Raw genomic sequence first — 22,796 nt, 5'->3', positions numbered from 1 at the left:
GAAAACTCTGCATGGATTTTCTCTTCCCTCATGATAAATTCCTCCATGGAAAGATCCTCCCACGTTCGGAGGAAGTATGACTTATTGGCAAAGCAGAGGGAGGGGGCTAATGGTTCGAGTTCCCTGACTTTTATCTTACCTACACCACTTAGATTATTTCTTAACTTAGAGTAGAGTGGAATTCCTAATGTATTGCCTTAGATAAGAAGTTCCTAAATTGAGCAAAGAGGGTGCGAGACCCTCAAAGTGTTCAATGGGGATTCTTCGTAAGCATATACGGATTTTAAACATCAGATCTATTTGCCACACGTTTTATGGACGTTCTCTTTGATAAAGACATGCTTCAAATTTTGTCTAAGAGAGGGGGGAGGCAAAGAATATGAAAAATATAATGCAAATCAAAAAATCTTTAAAAACTTCATTTTATAGTGGTCTACAGAATTTTATCACGTTGTAAAATTCAGAATTTTGTTTTAACTTTTACCGACGGAAGATGAAAAACAATGAATTGCCGAGGATGTACCTGATGAAGGTAGGCTTGGTGACTTTTATGTATGACCATCTTATATAAATTCAATGGAATTAAACAGAAATATAAGAACGGTTAGATGAAGGGGAGTACACAGGAGGGGAGAGGGTCCCATGTCCCAGACCCCAAAAATCCTGGGTATTTTCCAATTCTTGGGTATTTCTTATTTAAATTATCATAGAATTTGTTTTTCTAGCCCCACCGGCTTAAATCTGAACTTGCATACTTGCTTTAAATTTAAAGATAGACGAAATATATTCGGCACGCCCTATATGATTCGGAAAAATGACTTAAGCAACAAGCGCTTTTGATATTCGAAAAATATATGCTTCAACAAAATTAGCACGAGTTTAATATAAAGCATTGATAAGTTAGAATCTAAAGGTAAATGAATTAATAAATTCATTTCATCTGTCAGTGTATATAGCAAATGTTTTTTTCTAGGTATGTTTGCATGACTTGTTTATTAATTTAAATCAAGTTTTTAAAATCAAAATTTATCAAAGTAGCCAAAGTAACACATTGAGACCAGATCTATATAATCTAAAAGAAAAATTCCTAAGCTAAATGTGACTTCAGTGGTTTCACTAAAATACACATAGAGAGGTGGGGGGGGGGGGTATCACTGGGACCATGTGCCATAAAAAATGAACTATTCGTGATATTTTTTAATTAGATAATACTTTTATTCACCCTCCCCCTTACAAAAAAATCAGTTTAAAGAGGAATAGTGTGTTTAAAGCTCATCACCACCGACGGAAAATTTGATAAAGATAAAAAACTAACTGATTTTTGCTTTTTATACATTCTTTAAGTTTATATTGTTGCAACGACTCATATAAAGGGATAATATACAACCGTTTAGCAAATTTATAAGAACTAAATTTGATTAGTTTTCTTGGGGAATTTAATATAATTAAATTAGGAGACAGAGTTTGAAATTTTTCTCAACTATAGCAGTTGACATGCACTTAACACCCTAAAAAGGCTTTTAGTCTGACAGACAAAGAAGAAAGCCTTTAAGCTTTATCTTATGCTAATAATTACTATTAATTCAATATTTTAGTGGTCAAAGGAATGAAATAAACTATAAATAATATAAAGATTGCAGTGGTAGTTTTAGGCCTGGGTGTAGGGAAAGCTGTCTCCCCCAGTTTTTCGGGAAAAAAAATTATGTTTTTATGCTCCCGTGGGCTTGCCCCCTCCATAAAAGGAGGGATTAAACCGCTACAATGGGGATATTAAGAATTTATACTCTAGCATATGCCTATTTGTAAAGGAATATTAGGCTACTTTGAAACGGCTCAGTTGATAAATTACGTGTTGCTACGCCTTTTAAAGTATAATAAAAACAAGACTGTAATTAACATTATAAATATTAATGCTATTCTACCTGGTACGGGCAATCCTGGGATAGAAGTGGGGGTAGGAAGCCCCGGGAAATTTGGGGGCAACTGTCCTTGGGGGTTAAGCAGAGAACTAACACTAAAATCCGAAGGTCTCTGCATCAAAAAAGGGTGAAAAGCCATAGAACTCTCTTCACTGAATCGCATTACTAAGTTTACACCATTGAACTAGACTCTAAACACCATCCCAGGCGACACTGTCCAACACTCGAAGCGCTGAAGCCGAATCACTTCACTTCTCGCGCCTAATTCATCAGCTTTAACCCTATTCGCTCAAATCGACCAATCCTATAGCAGTGGGCGGAGCTGCAGCGAATCTTAACCAATTAAAGAAGAAAAGTGGAATCTTAGGCGCCTCTATTAACAATGTTCACGCCTAGCTATGCGGTCGATTTGGTGTTGCTATTGTCGTTGTAAAATAGGCTGAGTGATTTTGTGTCTAATAAAGTCAACTTGATATATGGATATGGGCTTCATGGGTAACTTCTATAGGCCTCCTTTCAGACTTTCATTGAACGCTAATTATTCATTCTACGTTTTCTGAAAAGATGATTGTCTTTTACTTCGGTGAGTGGAGATATAGTGTAAGTTTTTTAAGAGAATTATAAAATAAATACTTTTACGATGAAGATAATAAATCAAAAAAGGTATTAAATTTGTACGTAGTTAATTTTTAATAAAAACAAAATGGTAATTATCAACATGATCAAGTGTATTTTTTGCTAATCGATTGAGAAGCAAAAACGCAAACAAAAATACACTCTCCATATATCGAGTTGAAACTTCCCCGATGTAGCTTCTTTTCTAGAAGAAAAAAATAAACTCAAAAGGGTCTTCAGGAGAATCACGTAACTCTCAAAGGTTTGTGGGTCCGAAAAAGTGAGTAAATGTACCTTAGGATGTTAGAACCACATTTACAGCAATGCATCGAAGATTACTTTTTTGAGAAGACTTGTTCCTATGCCTTTTTTTACTTTATTGCAGGTTGGGCATTTTTTTTTAAAGGGAGGAGGTCAAACTTGGTTTTGACCTCCTTTGAGGTTACCTTTGAACTTGGTTTTGATCGTATCCCCCTGGATACGCCTTTATACATATTAAACTTACAGATGGTTTGGAAATTTGAAAAAACCTGTTAGCCCTAAAATGTAATTATGGCCCTTTCATATCAATTTTGGGTTGGACCAGAGAATTAGACTCTGTTTAAGAATCAAAGATTTTGTTAAAAATAATACGAAGACCATGTATTTGAAGGGCAATTTACGATGAGATTTTAATAACATGATGAATTAGCTAGCAATAATCTAAGCCAATCAGATCTTTTATAAAAAAATTCCTGATTAGATGATGCCATTTATAAAATTTTGTGCCAAGTTTTTAATGTTACGAGTTAGCAGTTAAATCTCGGTATTTAATTTATATTGGGATAGGTGATTTTCGATAAAAAAATTTTATGAATGGGCCTCAAGAAGTTTATTGATTCAGTTTTCTTAGTACATTTAGAAAACTACAGAAAGGGCTATTGTAGCGTATTTATTCTTATATATCAGCTACGCTAATAACCTAGTTTGTATGAATACCTAACTATTCTGAAGAGAGCTACAGAATTCAAAACTGACTCTCGGATATTTTCATTGTCATAAACAAACAATCGCTTACCTAAACATTTTTTTAAGGCCTCAAAGATATGGCAAAAAATTGGTAAGAAAAAACACTGTTTATTTACCAAAAACACTGCCAATTCCTTGTGTCGAACTTCAAAAATTCAGAAAAAACGCTTTGGGTTTGCAGGGATAATAAAATACACTGTTACAGAAATCTTTACCGAGGATCGAAAAATATTTGTCTTCAACCAACTCTCAACAAGTATTTAAAGAAAACACCTGAAATACTTCAACCCTTCTTGTTAACATGATTATGTCTAACTATTAAAAAATAAACATTTTAAAATACAGTTTTTGGTCCATTTGTATTTAGTTCACTGTACTTTCAAATTTTGTGGATTTCATTCACTAATTGTGGTCGAAAGTGGAGGGCCACCTGTATTTCTACATATCGAAAAAAGGGGTTTGCTACACCTTCAAAAGGAGTCTCTTCTAAGCATCTTTAGACCCAAATATATTATGGAAAAACAGGTTCCATCACCTAAGTATGCTAGGCCTTAGAACGTTGTATCGAAGTTTGATGAAAGATGTCAGATAACACCGTTAGAATTACGGAAACTAATATAAGAAACACGTTTTTTTTCTAATTATGCCTAATGTAATTTATTATAATTTAATTAATCTAGACCAAATCATCATATCCAGGTATTGGTATCAATGACAACTATTATAAAGAAATGAAAATATGGTTTCCAAAATGAATCAGTGTCTACAGAATTTAACAAATAAAATGTAGAGGAAACGGGCACAATATTAAAACAAAGCAGAATATATTTCAACCTCATGTCTCGAAGCCTTTATCAACAGAAAAAAAAGAATTAAGCTAAACTCTATACAACATGTAAAGAAAGCTACTACTACTACTAACAACAAATCACCGCACTACCAATGTGCCTGAGGTCAACACAACTGCACACGCTCTTCCTACGCCCCGTTCCATTCAAAATCTCCATCTTTATTCTCTTCCAGGAAGTCCTTATTTACCTTATACTTTTCCCTAACCGCATCATCTCAATCCCATCGAGGATGACCTGCTTGTCGTTTAGACCTAGACAGTTGGCCGAAAAGGATAATCTTTAGGAATCTGTTGAATATGACCTGGCCATTTCAACATTTCTCTCATTATAGCCCTGGTAAGCGGGATTGAACAATATTTTTCTACAGCTTACTAATATTCATTCTGTTTATCGGTATTCTTTGGGCCTAAAACCCCATTTCTGATCGTTTTTTGTTTATATAGCCTAACCTAGAAGGTTACTAATCTTTCATTCCATGACTAGTATATTTTTTTTGCTTTTCGTCCAGTTCTCCCCAGCTGTTCTCAAATGCTTGAATACACATTGCTTGAAGTTCCAAAGTCATCAGAAAAGAAATAATTTTTATCCCCTAGACCCACATTGGGTCTCTTCCTGCATGAAAATAGGGCACCACCAAATTTTCGTTATTGTTGCCACTATGAATCGTGGAAAAACATAGGCAATTTTTTTTTTGTAACTTCACAACACTTTTCATACGTAAAAATTCAAATATTAACAATCTGTGGATTCTTAAAGACAACTGCACCTTCCGAAAGTAATAAGAGTATTGTATTTTCATTCTGTATTTATTGGTAAATAAAACTCTGAACTCTAAACCTTCTTTAGGTGTTTGGTGCCAGTAGCACCCTGTCACATAGTTTTGGCTTATGGCACCCTGCCAGTTCTATCTTATTTTGCCGATTCACCCAAGTTTTTTTTTTTTTTTTTTGGCACTCGCTGCTACCAATAACATCAGAACTGCATATGATGGTCTTTTTCACAAAAAAATTGAATTGTCAATTTTCTAATTTTTTAAGAATATGCAGTTTTATAAATTTCCATTTAACCAATCCGAACAATCCAATTTCTCGATTTTTGTGTGTGTTTAATTTGGATAATATAAACTAATATAAACATATCCTCTAAGGGTGAAGCATGTTGAGAAAAAATTGTTCAGTAACAGATTAAGACGCTGTTTTCAAACAGTTCAAAAAACAGTTCAAAATAGGCTCAAAGCATTTTGTAGCAGGGCAGATAAAGAACCTTTAGGAGTAAGCTGTTTTGACTGGATTCGAATTGAAAATATTATAACCAAGAACGGTAAATCAAACCAAAATTCACCCTAATTTCGCAAGAGGGTAAAACTAAAAAGAAATAATATTGACACTAAGTTTATGTATTTAATAACAGCGAAAGAAATTCAGCAACTTCTCTTACAGGCTTGACCTCCCCCTCTAGTTCCTGTCGAAAAACATTCCTGGTCGTGAAAAAGTCGATATATTTTGGTAGTATGAATCGTACTCGATGATATACAATATTTTTCTTTAATGCAACATTTCCAAATTTTAATTTGGCTTCATTATAACAAATGATTATTTTAGTTTGTCTGTCTCCATAGCCTTAATGAAATAAAGGAGAGTCTTGGTCTCCCTCCTGAATTTTTAGAAATTAAATTATTTTTAATATTGTTTAAATAATTGCTTTCCTCACTGACCATCCGTTTAAAAAGACACCCACAAAAAATTGATAAATTCAATAAAACTGCGATCCAAATTAATGCCGAATATTTTGGATTTACATGAAATATGTATTTCTATCATAATCTTACAAAAAATATATTGAAAAATAATTAAAATAAAATATATAAAATAAGAATATATTAAAAAAATGATTATAAAAAATTTATTTACATGTCTTTGGTCGCTTTGATTTGGTTTCGGCCTCTTATTCCTAAGAAGCTTAAGCCAAAAATCCTGAAAAAACTCTTTTTAAAAATACGGTAAAGCAAAGGAATTTTCATAATGTTTAGACCCCATTCCCCTCTTAGTGTAGTGAGACATGATCAGTAGAAAATGTCTGTTTCTCTTATTCATATTTTCCAGATCTTCCACGGTTAGTTTGTCTAAATATTAAAGTCCAAATTTTCTCTTTCAATTATTGCTAGTAATGTGAATTTGGAATCCTCCAATTAATTACGCAAATTTTTAATAGCTAGGTCTAGGTTCGACGAAACAGAAATAGGTAGATGGGCGAAAGTTTTTGTATCCTATGTTTTGCAAGGGCCAGGCATGCGCTTTGACTAGTTTTTTTGTGTATTACGGATACTATCTCTGAAAGTTCAATGAAACATATATAAAAACTTAAATAACGAGAGAAAAACAAATCAGCAACTGTGAGAATTCAAAATGGAGAAATATAAAATTTGTAGGAGTGATTCTTGCTCTGTGATTTCGGCTGCCTAGGCTATTTATTGTTTTGCAATTTATCAATGGATTGAATGCATATTCCAGAAGTGTTTATGGGAATTCATTTTAGAGGAGGGGGGCAAGAACATAACAAATACCTAAATGTATTAATGGCCAGTTCTTAGGTAGTCGTCTGCACTCGAGAAGTGAAGTTTGGTGAAAATAAAATATGATGAAAATAGAATACTTTATTAGGAAAATAGTAAGTCATTTGTGAATTATTAAATTGGAGCTTCGGCTGGCCGTCTCAAAGACAAAGAAAAGTTAATTATTAACGCAGTTATTGACCTAGTTCATTATTACCGCGATTATTGAGGACAACGGTTAGTTTGCTTTGACTATTGATAGAATATAGTGTCTCACCATGGATGTTCAAATTAAGATTTTGGATTTGCCGAGGACCGAAGAACAGGCGTTTATATTTTTCCAGGAAAAGGGGTTGTTGCCCAAAACAAAAAAACTGCGTCAATGGACACTCCATGACTTAGTATTTTTACGAGAAGCAACATTTTGGGAAGTGCGAGACTGCGTTCTGGGAATATATTTCCAAGTTGCATTTTTCACAATTTTACTAATAAAGTATTCTAGTATCATCATTTTTTTTTTCATTAGCATTAACCAAACTTCATTTCTCGAGTGTGTTTTATATAATAGACAAGTAGTGTTTTTAATATAGTGAATATGACAATAAGCATAAAAACACATAGCGTCTTTCATAGGATGGCTTCAGGTACCAATTGTATCAGACGATTGCTATCAATTCTGAGAGGTACTGGCATTAGTCAATTACATAGGAATGTTTTTGGTAAAATTGCAAAATATTTCAAGATTTGTGGGGAGGGGTACAGGTCAGAAGAACCTCCCCCTGTGTATTGAATATTAGATTCAATGCAAGAATAACACAATATATTTTTTAAGTAATTAAATGCACTGTTTAGGAAGAATCTTCCCACCGCTTGTTGACAGGGTTGACGGCAACTATGACCGACAAAGTTAAGTTGATTGACAGTGGCTAAACGAAGAGACTGGTGACGGCGCCGACGGCAAACATTTGTCTCATGATTAGATTGTTTAAGTGGCAGCCAATCTCCTTGGGTGACCTAAGATTATTCGGCAATTAAGGCTTGTTTAAGGTGACGGCTTCAATTGACAGCCAAATGCGGAAATTATCAAAGGAACTGATCAAAATATAGGGTGTAATTTAGGCAACTATCTATTTCTAATGATATTATAAAAGGATAGATTTATAAAAGGATAATTATAAACATAAAAGGACAAGGGCGAATCTTCAGGATTTTTATTGGAGGGGGGCAAGAGGGGTTCATATCCGGATAGTCAAGGGGCAAGGGATATAGAATAATTTTTTCTCCACATTATTAGGGGGAGGGAAATACTCCCCCAAATGATATCCCTGTAAATGGATGTAAAATAGTTATAAAGCGATGATTAAAACGAGGTTTGTAATCGTATAAACCTCGAGATATGGGATGGGCTACATCACGAATTTCAATTTCTTCTCCCATGTGTGCATGCTTGATTCGATGCGTCTCCCCCTGTCTCAGGTATACTTTGTGCTTCTTAATACACCCTAGTGGGCAGGTTGGTGAGAGTTTATTTCAATTGGAGAGGGAATTTATTGAAACACCAATAAATAGTCGAATTCCCTAAACATTTATAGGGAACTATGAACAGTTTTGTAAAAAGTCATTAGTCTGTTGAGAAACCTCAATTTGAAGGTTCCAAACTAACAATAATTTTTAACCTTGTGTAAAATAAGTGCTCCTTACTTTTCCGTAAAAAAAACTCTTTTTTGCAGTCCAAATGGCCGCATATGAAGTAAGAAACTTTGCATTCCATTTCGACTATCAAGAAATCTGGATACTTTTATGATAAAAAGAAAGAAGACACTCAGCAACAAAGGGATAACTATTAAGACAGATGATTTATGGTAGGAGTTAAATTTACTGACACAATAAAACTACAAGTTAGACAAACCTTGAGCCATTAATAGTTTGAGCTATTTAGTAAAAATAGATTTTCGACAATGTGAATTTGTTGATTCCAAGGAACAGAATTTGCTGATTATAATCGGAGCTGTTCAAGGGGGGGCAAGCGAGGTCAACTACCCCCAATGCCGTGACTGGGGAGTGCTGTGGCATGGCAAGAACAGAAGTCAGTGATTATCAGCAAAACCACTCAAAGGATGGGGGGAGCCAGGGAAAGCTATCCCGGGTGCCATGGCTGAAGAGGTGTGGCTAGTGGGGTTGTTTTATATATTGTCCTATGGCCTATGGACCTTAAGCGCAAATAAATTATATTCATACATAAAGGAACACTATAGGCTAAAAGGGAGGCAGAAGAATTTTATTTGGGGGGTTGGACATTATAATATTTCCATCGAAAGGTTGCCAAAATCTGAAAATTGTGTTCATTAGCTGCAAAGACCTACGCAGGAATTTTTCGAGTAGATAGAGAACTGTAGCCTCCATTCCAAGGCTTTTAGACACACTGAATTGGTTGGTCTAATTTGTATTATGATCAACTCTATTCTTAGATTCCGCCTGATTCTTGCATAGAAATTAAATTTTCATACATTTTTTTTTGTATAATATTTATTTAAATTTTTGTTGTTTATTTATTTGTAGTTTATTTTTATAGTTTAAGTTATTTGTTTATGGGTAATAAATAGTATTTCTATGTTATTTATATTAATTTAAGTTATAGTTTAGTTATTATTTATATTTATATACTTTATTTTTATGTTTTATAGTAAATATTAAAATTTTCTATAAAAAATTTTATAGGTTATTTCAGTTCGACGAATCGTTACATATTTAAGACCACCGGGATTGTTAGTTAAAGAGTAAGGTAGTTTTTAATTGAAACTAAGTTGTAACATTAAAAATTATAATGAACTCAATTTACTATAAAGTTAAGGAAGGTTGCAGCCCCACTACCTTGCATCTCTAAGCTAAAGTTTAACCTGTGCCTTAAAAAAGGCATTAACATGCATAAACTTTGGAAGTAGAAAAATCTCCGTTTCAGTGCTGAGTAATTACGCCAGTAATTACCAACTTTCTGTAAATGAAACGCTCTAAAAAGCTTTCAATAAAGCTTGAGTCAAATGTTAACGTAAAGAGAGAGAGAGAGAGAATAAGACAGGACTATCCCTAATCACATTTATGGTATACGGTAGATGGTTATGGTGTGGTGTACATATATGGTTCACTTCTTCATATAACTCTTTACTTCCATTTAAAAACCTGTTTCTTCAACTTAATCTTCTATTTTAAGTTTCAATAAAATGAATACGTTATATTTCATAGTTATTTTCTAATATAGAACCAGGTATAATAAAAAACGCAAAAACCGGGTGTTAGGATGGTCTTAGAAAAGGGGCATACTTTCCTATTGTTTTGAAATGCTATAAAACTAAATGATTTTAATTTTTGTTCGAGTCTGTCGTTTTTAGCGATTCAAAAAAAGTATCAAAACTGGACATTTTTTTTAGTGGGCCTTTTCCCCACCCCTTCTAACTATTGGTTTCTTTAATTTACCCTTGATAGATATTTATTTCTAAGAACGATTTCTTGTTAGAAGGAGAAGGTGGCTAGAATTCACAGTTCATGGAAAAAAGATTGCTTAAATGAGCCTTCTTTCTACCCCCTCTAACTATTGGTTTGCGAAAATTATCCTTGATAGACGGGCATCTCTAAAAGGTAGGTAATTTTTTTATTTATTTAAAATCTTTATATCATATAAAAAATGTCTTATGAGAGAGGGGAGGGTGGTAGGAATCCACAGTTCATCATTTTCTGATTTCTAAAAAGTCAGAGCAGATACATACACAGGGAGCCCTTCGGGCCCTACTGACCCCTAAAACTCTATATTTTTACGAAAAAGCCCCTTTTTGATGTTTTCATTGAAGATGTTTTTTTTTTTAAGCTAAAAAGATTAACCCATCTAGATTTGAAAATACATTTCTATCTCCTCCTTCCATTTCTGTGAATTCTGGTAAGTATTCACACTGTAAGGCACTATAGTATTTAAGCCTGGGGGGTTATGTAATTTGAGGTTATACAATAAAATTCTTGCTACATAGTTATTTTGGCCCCAAGTGGGACAAAGTCAGTGGCGGTCCTGGTTTCTCTTACGCTTGAGGGAAAATCTTGATTCGCCCCCTCCCCACTGTCTCCAAATCATTTTTTGACCAAATTTTAACAAGTAATTTTATTAACAAAATTTTCTATTTAGTTAAATCTGACTTTTCTCACTTTAGCCTCTGCAAAATTATTAGCTATCTCGTCTCAATTGGTTGCTTTTAATTTTATAACTTGGTCTAATTACTTTTTGCTTTAAGTTCAATTCAAAATTGGTGAAATTTGGTCAACTTACTTTTACTTCAAAGTAATGGCGACGAAGATATGGGAAAAAATGAAAATTTTGAATTCAATTTGCTTATACTTACTGCCGATAGCGCCCTCTAGTTTCAAAAAAAATGAAAAGTAATTATAACTGTCAAATTATTGGTTTGAAATATTGCGCTCCTAAAATATCTGCAACCAGTGCAAGTACCCCTCCTGCCCCCCACCCAAAAGACACCTCTTTGCAAATTTTGGCAACAAAGTAAGTTTTTTTTTTTGGTTTATATGCCATTATGAAAATTTTTGTGCGTCTACTATTATCAAGATTTTTATTATATTTTTTTTTACCATTAACAAAGGTTACTCTCCACTTAGAGTTAATTACCATGAAAGGCTTGTATACATATTTCAAACTTTTATAATTCTGAGTTTTGCTGACTATGGACGATTTGCTCCCTCTTAAATTTGGCATAGAACATAGGTCATGCCTTAATAACCTTATGTTTCCGATTGTTTCACATAGCTTAAGCGTTGTAAGGACTTCTAGGTACTGTCCATACGAATTTCTAGACATATCACCGCCTTTGTTGAAGAAAAATGTTAGATTGTTGCCCATTCAATGTCGTATGAAAAGATGCTGCATATGGTAACTGCTATTTTTTTTGCTAGCCACCCACACAGCTGCTAACTATGTCGTTGGCATGATCTGTAACAAATCATCAAGGCGCAGCAAATCTCACTATTCGAAAAAGTTGCATTTATTAAATGCAAATCCTCTGGCGCGGAACTTAGTTTAAAGAATGCTCCGACGACAAAAAATGTATTTCGTAAAGTTTGGAGTGAATGGAACTTCCAAGTTCCCAGGTTGTGGTTTTCCTTGTGCCACGATGAAGACTGATGAGTCTACATCTCTATGCACAGTTGGAACGGGTTTGTATAACAGTGACTCAAAAAAGCAATGAGGATGGCTTTGTCGCACTGACAAGCACTTCGTCATCACTGGGAGGAGAGGAGGTGGAATTTTTTTTATCTTAAAAAAATGAAAAAAAAATCTAAAACATTTTGAAGCCTATTTTGTTATATTTCAAATAAATATTTGTATTAATAGCTAAATTACTATTATTTTTTATCAATGCTGGATTTTTTTTAGCAGTTTTATCAAACAGTTCGTGGTAACGAACTGCAAAAGAATCGCATTTTAATGCTGGTTTTAAATATATAAGTTTCATCAAGTGTAGTCTTACCCATCAAAAGTTACGAGCCTGAGAAAATTTGCCTAATTTAAGAAAATAGGGGGAAACACCCCCTAAAAGTCGTAGAATCTTAACGAAAATGACACCATCAGATTCAGTGTATCAGAGAACCCTACTGTAGAAGTTTAAAGCTCCTATCTACACAAATGTGGAATTTTGTATTCTTTGCCAGAAGACAAATCACGGGTGCGTGTTTATTTTTTTGTTGTTTTTTTTTCCAGGGGTCATCGTATCGACCAAGTGGTCCTAGAATGTCGCAAGAGGGCTCATTCTTACGGAAATGAAAAGTTCTAGTGCCCTTTTTAAGTGACCAAAAAAATTGGAGGGCATCTAGGCCCCCTCCCACGCTAATTTTTTTCCCAAAGTCAACAAATCAAAATTTTGAGATAGCCATTTTGTTCAGTATAGTCGAAAACCATAATAACTATGTCTTTGGGGATGACTTACTCCCCCACAATCCCTGGGGGAGGGGCTGCAAGTTACAAACTTTGACCAGTGTTTACATATAGTAATGGTTATTGGGAAGTGTACAGATGTTTTCAGGGGGATTTTATTTTGTTTGGGGGTGGGGCTGAGGGGAGGAGGCTATGTTGGAGGATCTTTCCTTGGAGGAATCTGTCATGGGGGAAGAAAAATTCAATGAAAAGGGTGCAGGATTTTCTAGCATTACTATAAGAAAACAATGAAAAATAAACATGAAAACGTTTTTTCAAATGAAAGGAAGGAGTAGCATTGAAACTTAAAACGAACAGAGATTATTACGCATATGAGGGGTCCTAAAAATACTTTAGCATAAAGAGCGAGGTGTTTAGGAGGAGATAAATACCTCGTTCTTTATTCTAAAGTATTTTTTGTAATTTCAACTATTTATTCTACGGCCTTTCTGATTCAGGGGTCATTCTTAAAGAATTGGGACAAAACTTACGATTTAGTGTAAAGAGCGAGGTATTAATGAGGGTACAAACCCCCTCGTATACATAATAAAAATATAAGATTATGAAAGTTTGTTACGTAAGTTAATTCTTAAGTTACGTATATTTTTTACTAATAAAAACGTTCGTTAAAAATCTAAAAGTTCTAGTTGCCTTTTTAAGTAACCGAAAAATTGGAGGGCAACTAGGCCTCCTTCTCCACCCCTTATTTCTCAAGATCGTCTGATCAAAACTAAGAGAAAGCCATTTAGCCAAAAAAAGAATTAATATACAAATTTCATTTTAATAATTTATGTGCGGAGAGCCAAACCCAAACATGCATTAATTCAAAAACGTTCAGAAATTAAATAAAAAAAAAAAAAAATTTTTTAGCTGAAAGTAAGGAGCGACAATAAAACTTAAAACGAACAGAAATTACTCCGTATATGAAATGGGTTGTCCCCTCTGCAATCCCTCGCTCTTTACGCTAAAGTTTGACTCTTTGCCACAATTCTACTTTTTAAAACAATTAAAAGCTTTAGCGTAAAGAGCGAGGGATTGCGGAGGGGACAACCCATTTCATATACGGAGTAATTTCTGTTCGTTTTAAGTTTTAATGTCACTCCTTACTTTCAGCTAAAAAAATTAGTTTTTTTTTATTTAATTGTATTCAGGAGACATATTTGTTTGTTATTGATACATATTCCTGTCGTATTTCAAAATATCAAAATATTGTTGAAATGTAAATTCAGGGTAGTTTTGATCTTTTTATTTAGATTGCAATAGTTGACTGAAGCCATAGGCCTAACTGCTGTATCATCTGTGGCTTTTCCTTTCTATATGCGTGCCATACTCTTGATATCCTTCAAGATGTTTAAACTTTTTAATATTTGGGCTTAGGAACTCCAAAGGGGGGGGGGAGGGGGGCAATTGCACCTCTGGGTTTGAAAAAAAATTTTGGTTCTTTCATTTAAAAATTAAAAAATCCCCCCCCCCCTAGATTTTTAAATATATATTTTTGTAATTTTATTTTAAAAGTTCGCGCCATTATTTGGCTCTGATATAGTTTTCGATACAGTTTCTATAAACGTCTTCACCTCCACTATGCAACAACATTAGGCTGGAGGCTCAAAATAAAGTTTGCACGACAATTATTTACCGAGGCCTTAATCTGAATTACGCTGACAATATAACATTTATAAGAAAAAATTTAAAAAAATGGCTGTTGAGAATATCGCTGTTGCCTGCTGGAGGTTTATTATCTCCCATCTTGAATAACAAGAAAAATCACAGTTTTCCACGAGTAGAACCGGGGCGTAGATACAGTATTTTTATTTGGGGGCAAGAGGGGGTGCTATTGACTATTGAATTTGTTGTGCTACACTTTTAATATACGCGAATTATTGAAACATTACTTGTAATTTTTTGTTAAACTGATTTATTTGTGGGTTTTGCCGATTTATATTGATAAATAGAATTGATATCAGCAGGCCACATAAAGCCGAAACAAAAACCATATGCATCGCAATAGCGCTGTCTCAGTAATAGTACAGGATAAGTCAAAGTATTACCAAAGACTGTGTAACATTATGTTGTGATAAATTCCCCACATTGAAATTGCGATCGTACTTCAAACTTGAAAGTATTCGAAAAATAAAGTTAGAATTATTAACTTATCTATTGGGCATTGTTTGATAAAGAATATCCATAGAATCTGAATAATACTCGGCATCATTGCGGCAAAAACCTTAAATAAATTAAAAATTGCCATGAATGCCATTTAGAAGGGAAAACTGATTCATAGAGTTTAAAAACTACCTTCCCCTTTGCATCTTTGTTAAAAATTAAATAAAAAAAAACAAGTTTTTTAAATGAAAGTAAGGAGCAACATTAAAACTTAAAACGAACAGAAATTACTCCGTATATGAAAGGGGCTGTTCCCTTCTCAACGCCCGCTCTTTACGCTAAAGTTTGACTCTTTCTCTTAACTCAACATTTTAAAACAGTAAAAAACTTTAGCGTAAAGAGCGGGGCATTGAGAAGGGAAAGCCCCTTTCATATACGGAGTAACTTCTGTTCGTTTTAAGTTTTAATGTCGCTCCTTACTTTCATTTAAAAAACTTGTTTTTTTTTATTTAATTTCTGAACGTTTTTGAATCAATGCATGTTTTGATTTTGGCTCTCCGCAGAGGAAGGATTAAAACGAAATTCGTATATTTATTTTTTTTGGCTAAATGGCTTTCTCATAATTTTGATCGAATGATTTTGAGAAAAAAGAGCGGGAGAGGAAGCCTAGTTGCCCTCCGATTTTCGGTTAATTAAAAAGGCAACTAGAACTTCTAATTTTTTACGAATCTTTTTATAAGTAAAAGATATACGTAACTTATAAATTAGCTTACGTAAAAAACTTTTGTATTCTCATGTTTTTATTACATATATGAGGGGGTTCACCCCCTCGTCAGTACCTCGCTCTTTACACTAAAGCTTAAATTTTGATCCAATTCATTAAGAATGACCCCTGAATCACAAAAACCACAGAATAAATAGTTGAAATTACTAAAAATACTTTAGCGTAAAGAGCGAGGTATTAGGAGGAGGTGAGCCCCTCATATGGGTACTGTTCGTTTTAAGTTTTAATGCTGCTGCTTACTTCCAGCTGAAAAAAACTTTTTCATATTTATTTTTTCATTGTTTTTTTTTAAGTAATGCTAGTAAATCCTGCGCTCCCTTCATGGAAATTTTCTTCCCCCATGACAAAATCCTCGATGGAAAGTTCCCCTAGAATATCCCCCTCTTCTCAACCCCTGCCTCCAACCAAAAAATCCTCCTGAAAACGCCTGTACACTTCCCAATAACCATTACTATATGTAAGCACTGGTCAAAGTTTTGAACTTGTAACCCCTCCCACGGGGACTGTGGGGGAGTAAGTCGTCCAAAGACACAGCTATAAGGTTTGTCGACTACGCTGAATAAAATGGCTATCTCAGAATTTTGATCCATTGACTTTGGGAAAATAATTAGCGTGGGAGGGGGCCTAGGTGCCCTCCAATTTTTTTGGTCACTTAAAAAGGGCACTAGAACTTTTCATTTCCGTTAGAGTAAGCCCTCTCGCAAAATTCTAGGACAACTGGGTCGATACGATCACCCCTGGGAAAAAAAACAAAAAAACAAAGAAACAAATAAACACGCATCCGTAATCTGCCTTCTGGCAACAAATCTAAAATTCCACATTTTTGTAGATAGGAGCTTGAAACTTCTACAGTAGGGTTCGCTGAATGTGATGGTGTGATTTTCGGTAAGATTCTATGAATTTTAGGGGGTGTTTTCCCCTATTTTCTAAAATAACGCAAATTTTCTCAGGCTCGTAACTTTTGATGGGTATGACTAAACTTGATGAAACCTATATATTTAAAATCAGCATTAAAATGCGATTCTTTTGATGTAGCTATTGGTACCAAAATTTCATTTTTTTGAATTTTGGTAACTATTGAGCCGGGTCGCTCCTTACTACAGTTCGTTACCACGAACTGTTTGAAAAAAAAGGAATTATATGAAAATTATACAAAAGTTTTTCTTGTAAAAATCAGGGTAGATGGGGTATACATTTCTGGAGGGTGTGTTACATTAGATATCGTTTTTATATCTTTAATTCCCTTCACAAGCAAAGCTCGGTCTCCCACTACTGTATGATAGAACTGATAACAATAGAAAAATAGAATGGGTTAGTACCGCTTATATGTGCACACCAAATTCCAAAATTTTGAAAAAAATGTACGTATTTTGTTTAAATTACATTACTCTTTACTCAGCAGACATTTCGTACAGTATGCTGATGCAGAAATGTCCCTCAAGTAGTGCCGACGTCGTGTGAAATGTGACTAATTTCACTAATAGTGCTTAGCCCATATATGTCAATTCTTTTTTTTTGAGCTGGTTAAAAGAAATATTTAGAAAAGCGAAAATAGCAAGAAGTCAGTATGATTTTATTCATAGAGGCAGTTCTACCTTTAAGGGTTAGTATGCTTTTCCGGAACGTAAGGAATAAGATGTTATTAGTGCTTATTAGGCATTTTAATGACAAATAAGAGAATCAGAGTTTCAATTCAATACTGGAAATAAGAAATAAAATAACTAAATAATTCCTATAGGGGATCTCCCTCTATCAAATTCCGTAACCAAACAACAACCGATTCGACCTATCTAGTTAAAGTACGAATATCATTTAAAAACACTGAGTGTCATTTTCCTTTTCAATGATTCCTTATTAATTCAGGGAATTTTATTCACTGTGTATCTACCTTCTTATTCTTCAATTATTTATTTCTGTCCTATTTGCAGACGTAGTGGGTGTATTCATTTCCACTTTTGAAAGTTTCGAAAGAAGAGAAACTAATCTTGAACTGATTGATTTTAGGAAGTAAAAGCGCCTTAAATATCAGTGAAAAAATTGACCTGAGCAAATGTGGCGAAACAGGCCGGAAGCAAAGAACATTTTTCAATTTTGCCATTTTTACATGATGATTTGGCTTCAAAGGCAGTATATTTTGAAAAATATTAATGTAGAACATATTATGAAGCATAATGGTCCCCTATTTTTCTCGTTTTCCTTGTGCTAATAATGAGTATGGATTAAATAAAAATAAAGATCATCTGCTTAAACTAAATAGCAAATTTGAAATGAGCAGCAGTTTTAAAGCTGATTAATAAATTTTAGTTTTACAAATTATTGGAGAGAATTTCCCCCCTTGCCCCCCCCCCCCCTCAACGACACCACTAGGTACAACTGATGTTTCTTTTTTCCTTCCCTAGGGTTGGTCGCATTGAACCATTGCTCCAAGAATTCCCGAAGAAGATTTATTTAGATGAAAACGAAAGCGTGTAGATGCCATTTCTAGTGACAAAACAGAAAATAGTTGTTTTATGTCATTTTACATACAATAGAACATCCTACCAGACATCGAACTGATGTTTCCAAGAGAGAATCTTTATAGTTCTGAAATCGAACACTAGAAGACTAGCTGAATCAGCAGCTTCCGTTGGCAAAAATTTAAATCGTCTAGCTACCCTATAAACCGAAGAACTTCGATGAGTTTCCCAATTTTTCTAAATAAATGACATCTTCATTTGAGATCATAATATAAGACTAATAGAGCCAGGAAGTGAGCAAAAACAATGAGACAAGAAAAAAGAGAGAATGTACATGTACATACCAAAGTATCCTCCCGTTTAGGGAATTAATTCTTATAAAGTGATGTATTGGCAACTGTTAACTTAAATATTATAATTTTAGCTCATTCAACAACTTCTGTTGGCAAAAATTCAAATTGTCCAGCTGCCATATAAACCAATAAATTTTGATCGTTTTTTAAGAAAATCACATCTTTATTAATGCTTTAGATCATTATATAGCAAGAAATTCGAGAAAAACAAAAACAATGGGACAAGAAAAAAGAGAGCAAGTACCTAGACATGACACACCATCCTTAGTGCATTGATTTTTATAAAATGATCTATTACCGTTTGTAAACTTGAAAATTAGAATGTTAGCTGATTCGACAACTGCTGTTGGTACACTGTTCAAATCATTAAATTTTATATTTAAAGTCTATAAACAAACACCAAAAACAAGAAGAACAACAGGGAATTTTTTTAAGACAGTGGGAAACAAACTATAATGAATATTTCGGCCCTATGTCCAAGGGCCGTCCTCAGCAATACAAATAAGGAAAAACAACTTACGAAAGGATAAAATCAATAAAACTAAAATGAACAGTTTTTCAAAACAGTTCTAGCATCCTTACCTCAGCGAAGTTCAACCAGGACTGGAAAATAAATTGTTATGAAACGAGGCAATTCAATGAAATGAAAGAAAATTATTTAAAAGCAGGTTTTTAATGCCAGCCTAGCTTTTTTCCGCCGCTGATCTTATAGGTCTGTTTATGACAGGTTCTGTGTTAATATCTATTGTTTTTTTTCTATTTTGTAAGGTCATTTTTAATTAAATTTATGTATAAAGCATTCAGTGAATATTCTCCTAAATCCCTATTTAAGGAAATATTATCATTAATCTTAAGTCTGATTTCAATTGCTTCTCGAACTACTTGCTTTATGCATAGATCATTGCTAATAATTGCGGATTCTTCAAAAAGTATTTTGTGGCTAGGATTTTCGAAAACATGGCTACTTAAAGTAGAATTAAAAGAAACGGAAATAATATTATTAGAATTCAGAGCTTTGGTGATATCATCTTTATGTTGTTGTAGGCGTTTCTCGAAATTCTGGTGGGTTCTCCCTACATAGCATTTACCACAATCGCATGGTATTTGATAGTCACCTCTTTGGCGAGTAACTGGAGTCATATCTTTACCAGAATTTAGGAGACATATGATTTTCAAATTATTGGTAAATACAAAATACAGACTATTTTGTGTGCATACTTTTTTAAGATTACTACTGATTTTTGGGATATATGGGAGGTAAATTGTGTTTTGGGGCTTATCGGGATTTTCACATGGTAAATCATCATTGATTTTATGGGAGTGTCTTTTCACTTTACGGTTAATTGTATTATTAATAAATAAAAGAGGATACCCATTTCAGTATCAGTATTGTCATCAGCAAAATCAGCATTGATTCCTAAATGTTTCATTGATTTCATCCTAAATGTTCCTTTTCCATGTTTGGTTTTATCAATTAAAAACCCCAATTAACTTTTCATCCCCTCTCTTTTATTTAAATTTCTTTTAACAGTGACCTGACAATTCCGTCCATTCGACGAGATTCCAGAAAATGTCATTAGTAAAGAATAAAAAAGTTATGTTTGGAGACTTGTTGACGGATTTTCCCCCTGAATAAATAAAAAAGACGTTTTTTTAAGTGAAAGAAAGGGGTGACATTAAAAATTGAGACGAACAGAGATTACTCCGTATATGAAAAGGACTGTCACCCCCAAGAGTCAGACTTTAACGTAAAGAGTGAGTCGTTGAGGAGGGACAGCCCCTTTCATATACGGAACAAATTCTGTTTATTTTAAGTTTTAATGTCCCTCCTTACTTCCAGTTAAAAAAATTTATTTAATCAGGGGAAAAAATTGACCTGAGCAAATGTGGCAAAACAGGAAGCATAGAACATTTTTACCATTAACAAGGCTCACATTTTTACTTGATGACAAGGTTTCAAAGGCACTGTATTCCGAAAAATATTAATGTAGAACTAAGTAGGAAGTGTAACAGACGTTCTTTTTTCTCGTGTCCGTTATTTTAAAAACGAACATGGATTAATTTTAAAAGCAAATCTGCTCAAAGAGCATATTCTATACTTAAAACAAGCAACAGTTTTAAAGCTACTTAATAAATTACAGTTTATTTTTCCAAATTATCGGGAGGCAACTACCCTCCCGATAATACCTGTTGCCCCCCAACGACGTCAAAACTTATAAATTCGGCTGTAATTCACTAATACCTTTTATTATTCTATATGTAATAACAAAAACGCCACTACACCAACGAAACTGCAGGGAAGAAATCTGAAGCTGGGATAGCGGCACCAATTGGAGAGGAGATTTTCACTCCCCCTCGGATATGATTTCCTTTTCCCTTAATAAAAAAAACTGCTTTTTCTTAGTAATTTCATTGAAAAATATGTTTTTTTTCATATTTCCGTCGATACAAATTGAAAAACAACAAAAAGACACCTCTTAGTTTTTAATGCAGTTTACCCCCCCCCCCCTCTACATTATATGAATTGGCACGACTTTTCCAGTAAATGACGCTAAGTCCTTTAGATGGCTTAGAGGCTTTAGCCCTATTCCTGTTTGCGCTAATACATATGCACTATATTCGTTCATTGGGCTGGATTATTCATCTCATTTTTTTTTCGTTTTAAGGTATGATTAAATAAAAAAACAAGTTTTTTCAACTGAAAGTAAGAAGCAACATTAAAACTTAAAACAAACAAAAATTACTTTGTATATGAAAGGGGCTGCTCCCTCCTCAACGCCCCGCTCTTTACGCTAAAATTTGACTCTTTCTCTTAACTCTACTTTTTAAAACAGTAAAAAACTTTAAGTAAAAATTACTTTAAACTTAAAGTAAACAGTGAAACAGTAAAAAGAGCGAGGTATTAGGAGGAGGCGAACCCTTCCTATACGTAATAATTTCTGCTCCCTTTAATTTTTAATGCTACTCCTTACTTTCAGATGAAAAACTTTTTCGTATTTATTTTTTCATTGTTTTTTTAAAATAAGGCTAGAAAATCCTACGCTTCTTTCATGGAAATTTTCTCCCCCCATGACAAATTACTCCATGGGAAGTTCCCCAGACATATCCCCCCTTCTCAACAACTCTCCCCCCCAACCGAAAAAATCCCCCTGAAAACGTTTCTACAATTCCAAATAACCATTACCATATGTAAGCACTGGTCAAAGTTTGTAAGTTGTAGCCCCTCACACGGGGACAGCGGGGGAGTAAGTCGTCCTCAAAAACATAGTTATAAGGTTTTTCGATTATTCTGAATAAAATGGCCATCTCATAATTTTGATCCGGTCAAATTGGGAATATAGTTAGCGTGGGAGGGGGCCTAGGTACCCTCTAATTTTTTGAGTCACTTAAAAAGGGCGCTAGAGCTGTTCATTTTCGTTAGAAGGAGCCCTCTCGCAACATTCTGGGACCACTGGGTTGATACGATCACCCCTGGAAAAACAAACAACAAATAAATACGCATCCGTGATGCGTGTTCATAAGAAAAAATACAAAATTCCACATTTTTGTAGATAGGAGCTTGATACTTCTACAATATGGTTCTCTAATACGCTGAATCTGATGGTGTGATTTTCGTTAAGGTTCTATGACTATTAGGGGGTTTTTCCACCTATTTTCTAAAATAAGGCAAATTTTCTCAGGCTCGTAACATTTGATGGGTAAGACTAAACTTGATTAAACCTATATATTTAAAATCAGCATTTAAATTAAATTCTTTTGATGTACCTATTGTTAAACGGAACAATTCCGTTTTTTAGAGTTTCGGTTACTATTGAGCAGGGTCGCTCCTTACTAGAGTTCGTTACCACGAACTGTTTGACAAAGATATAATAGAGTATAAAACATCGAAAATGGAAATATCCGAGTTTCTTACGTTTGTTTCCAAAGGGTTGAAGACGGAGTTTTAGAGTTTTTGTTACTATTGAGCCGGGTCGCTCCTTGCTGTAGTTCGTTACCACGAACTGTTTGATTATTCATCTATAGTAGTTTATGTTATTCTTATGTTGAAGCGATTATTTATTTTAATTTCCGTTCGTTTTGGGATTCATTTATTAATCAAAAGCAATTTCTTTTTGTTTTAGTTTGAATTATTATAGGAATTTATTTCTGGTTTAGTGTGGGTCTTTACTTTTTACTGAAAACTTTCTTTTG

The 22,796-nt window shown here is 34.0% G+C and overlaps 1 protein-coding gene and 1 long non-coding RNA gene across 6 annotated transcripts in view; one reads left to right on the top strand and one right to left on the bottom strand.

Annotated features, from left to right (window-relative positions):
• The window catches only part of LOC136039772 (T-box transcription factor TBX3-like), a 73,756-nt gene extending 71,592 nt beyond the window's left edge, over positions 1–2,164 (bottom strand). For 3 of the 4 annotated variants that reach the window (XM_065723638.1, XM_065723635.1, XM_065723637.1), the window contains exon 1: positions 1,923–2,144. In XM_065723638.1, the coding sequence (XP_065579710.1) occupies positions 1,923–2,082 (160 nt within the window). In that variant the 5' untranslated portion in view covers positions 2,083–2,144. Of the gene's footprint in view, positions 1–1,922 lie in introns of all 4 variants that reach the window. The other variant, XM_065723636.1, reaches the window with a different exon arrangement.
• Positions 2,165–2,348: 184 nt separating this feature from the next.
• LOC136039771 (uncharacterized) lies at positions 2,349–19,404 on the top strand. Of its 2 annotated transcripts, XR_010620552.1 has the most exons (4): positions 2,349–2,502; positions 4,566–4,729; positions 8,675–8,806; positions 18,196–19,404. It is a non-coding gene; the product is annotated as an uncharacterized LOC136039771 (long non-coding RNA). The 2 variants fall into 2 exon arrangements; XR_010620553.1 differs by lacking the exon at positions 4,566–4,729.
• Positions 19,405–22,796: the final 3,392 nt, after the last annotated feature.

Source organism: Artemia franciscana, chromosome 20 (assembly GCF_032884065.1).
Source record: "Artemia franciscana chromosome 20, ASM3288406v1, whole genome shotgun sequence".
NCBI lineage: Eukaryota > Metazoa > Arthropoda > Branchiopoda > Anostraca > Artemiidae > Artemia > Artemia franciscana.
This window is presented reverse-complemented; position numbering and strand designations above follow the sequence as displayed.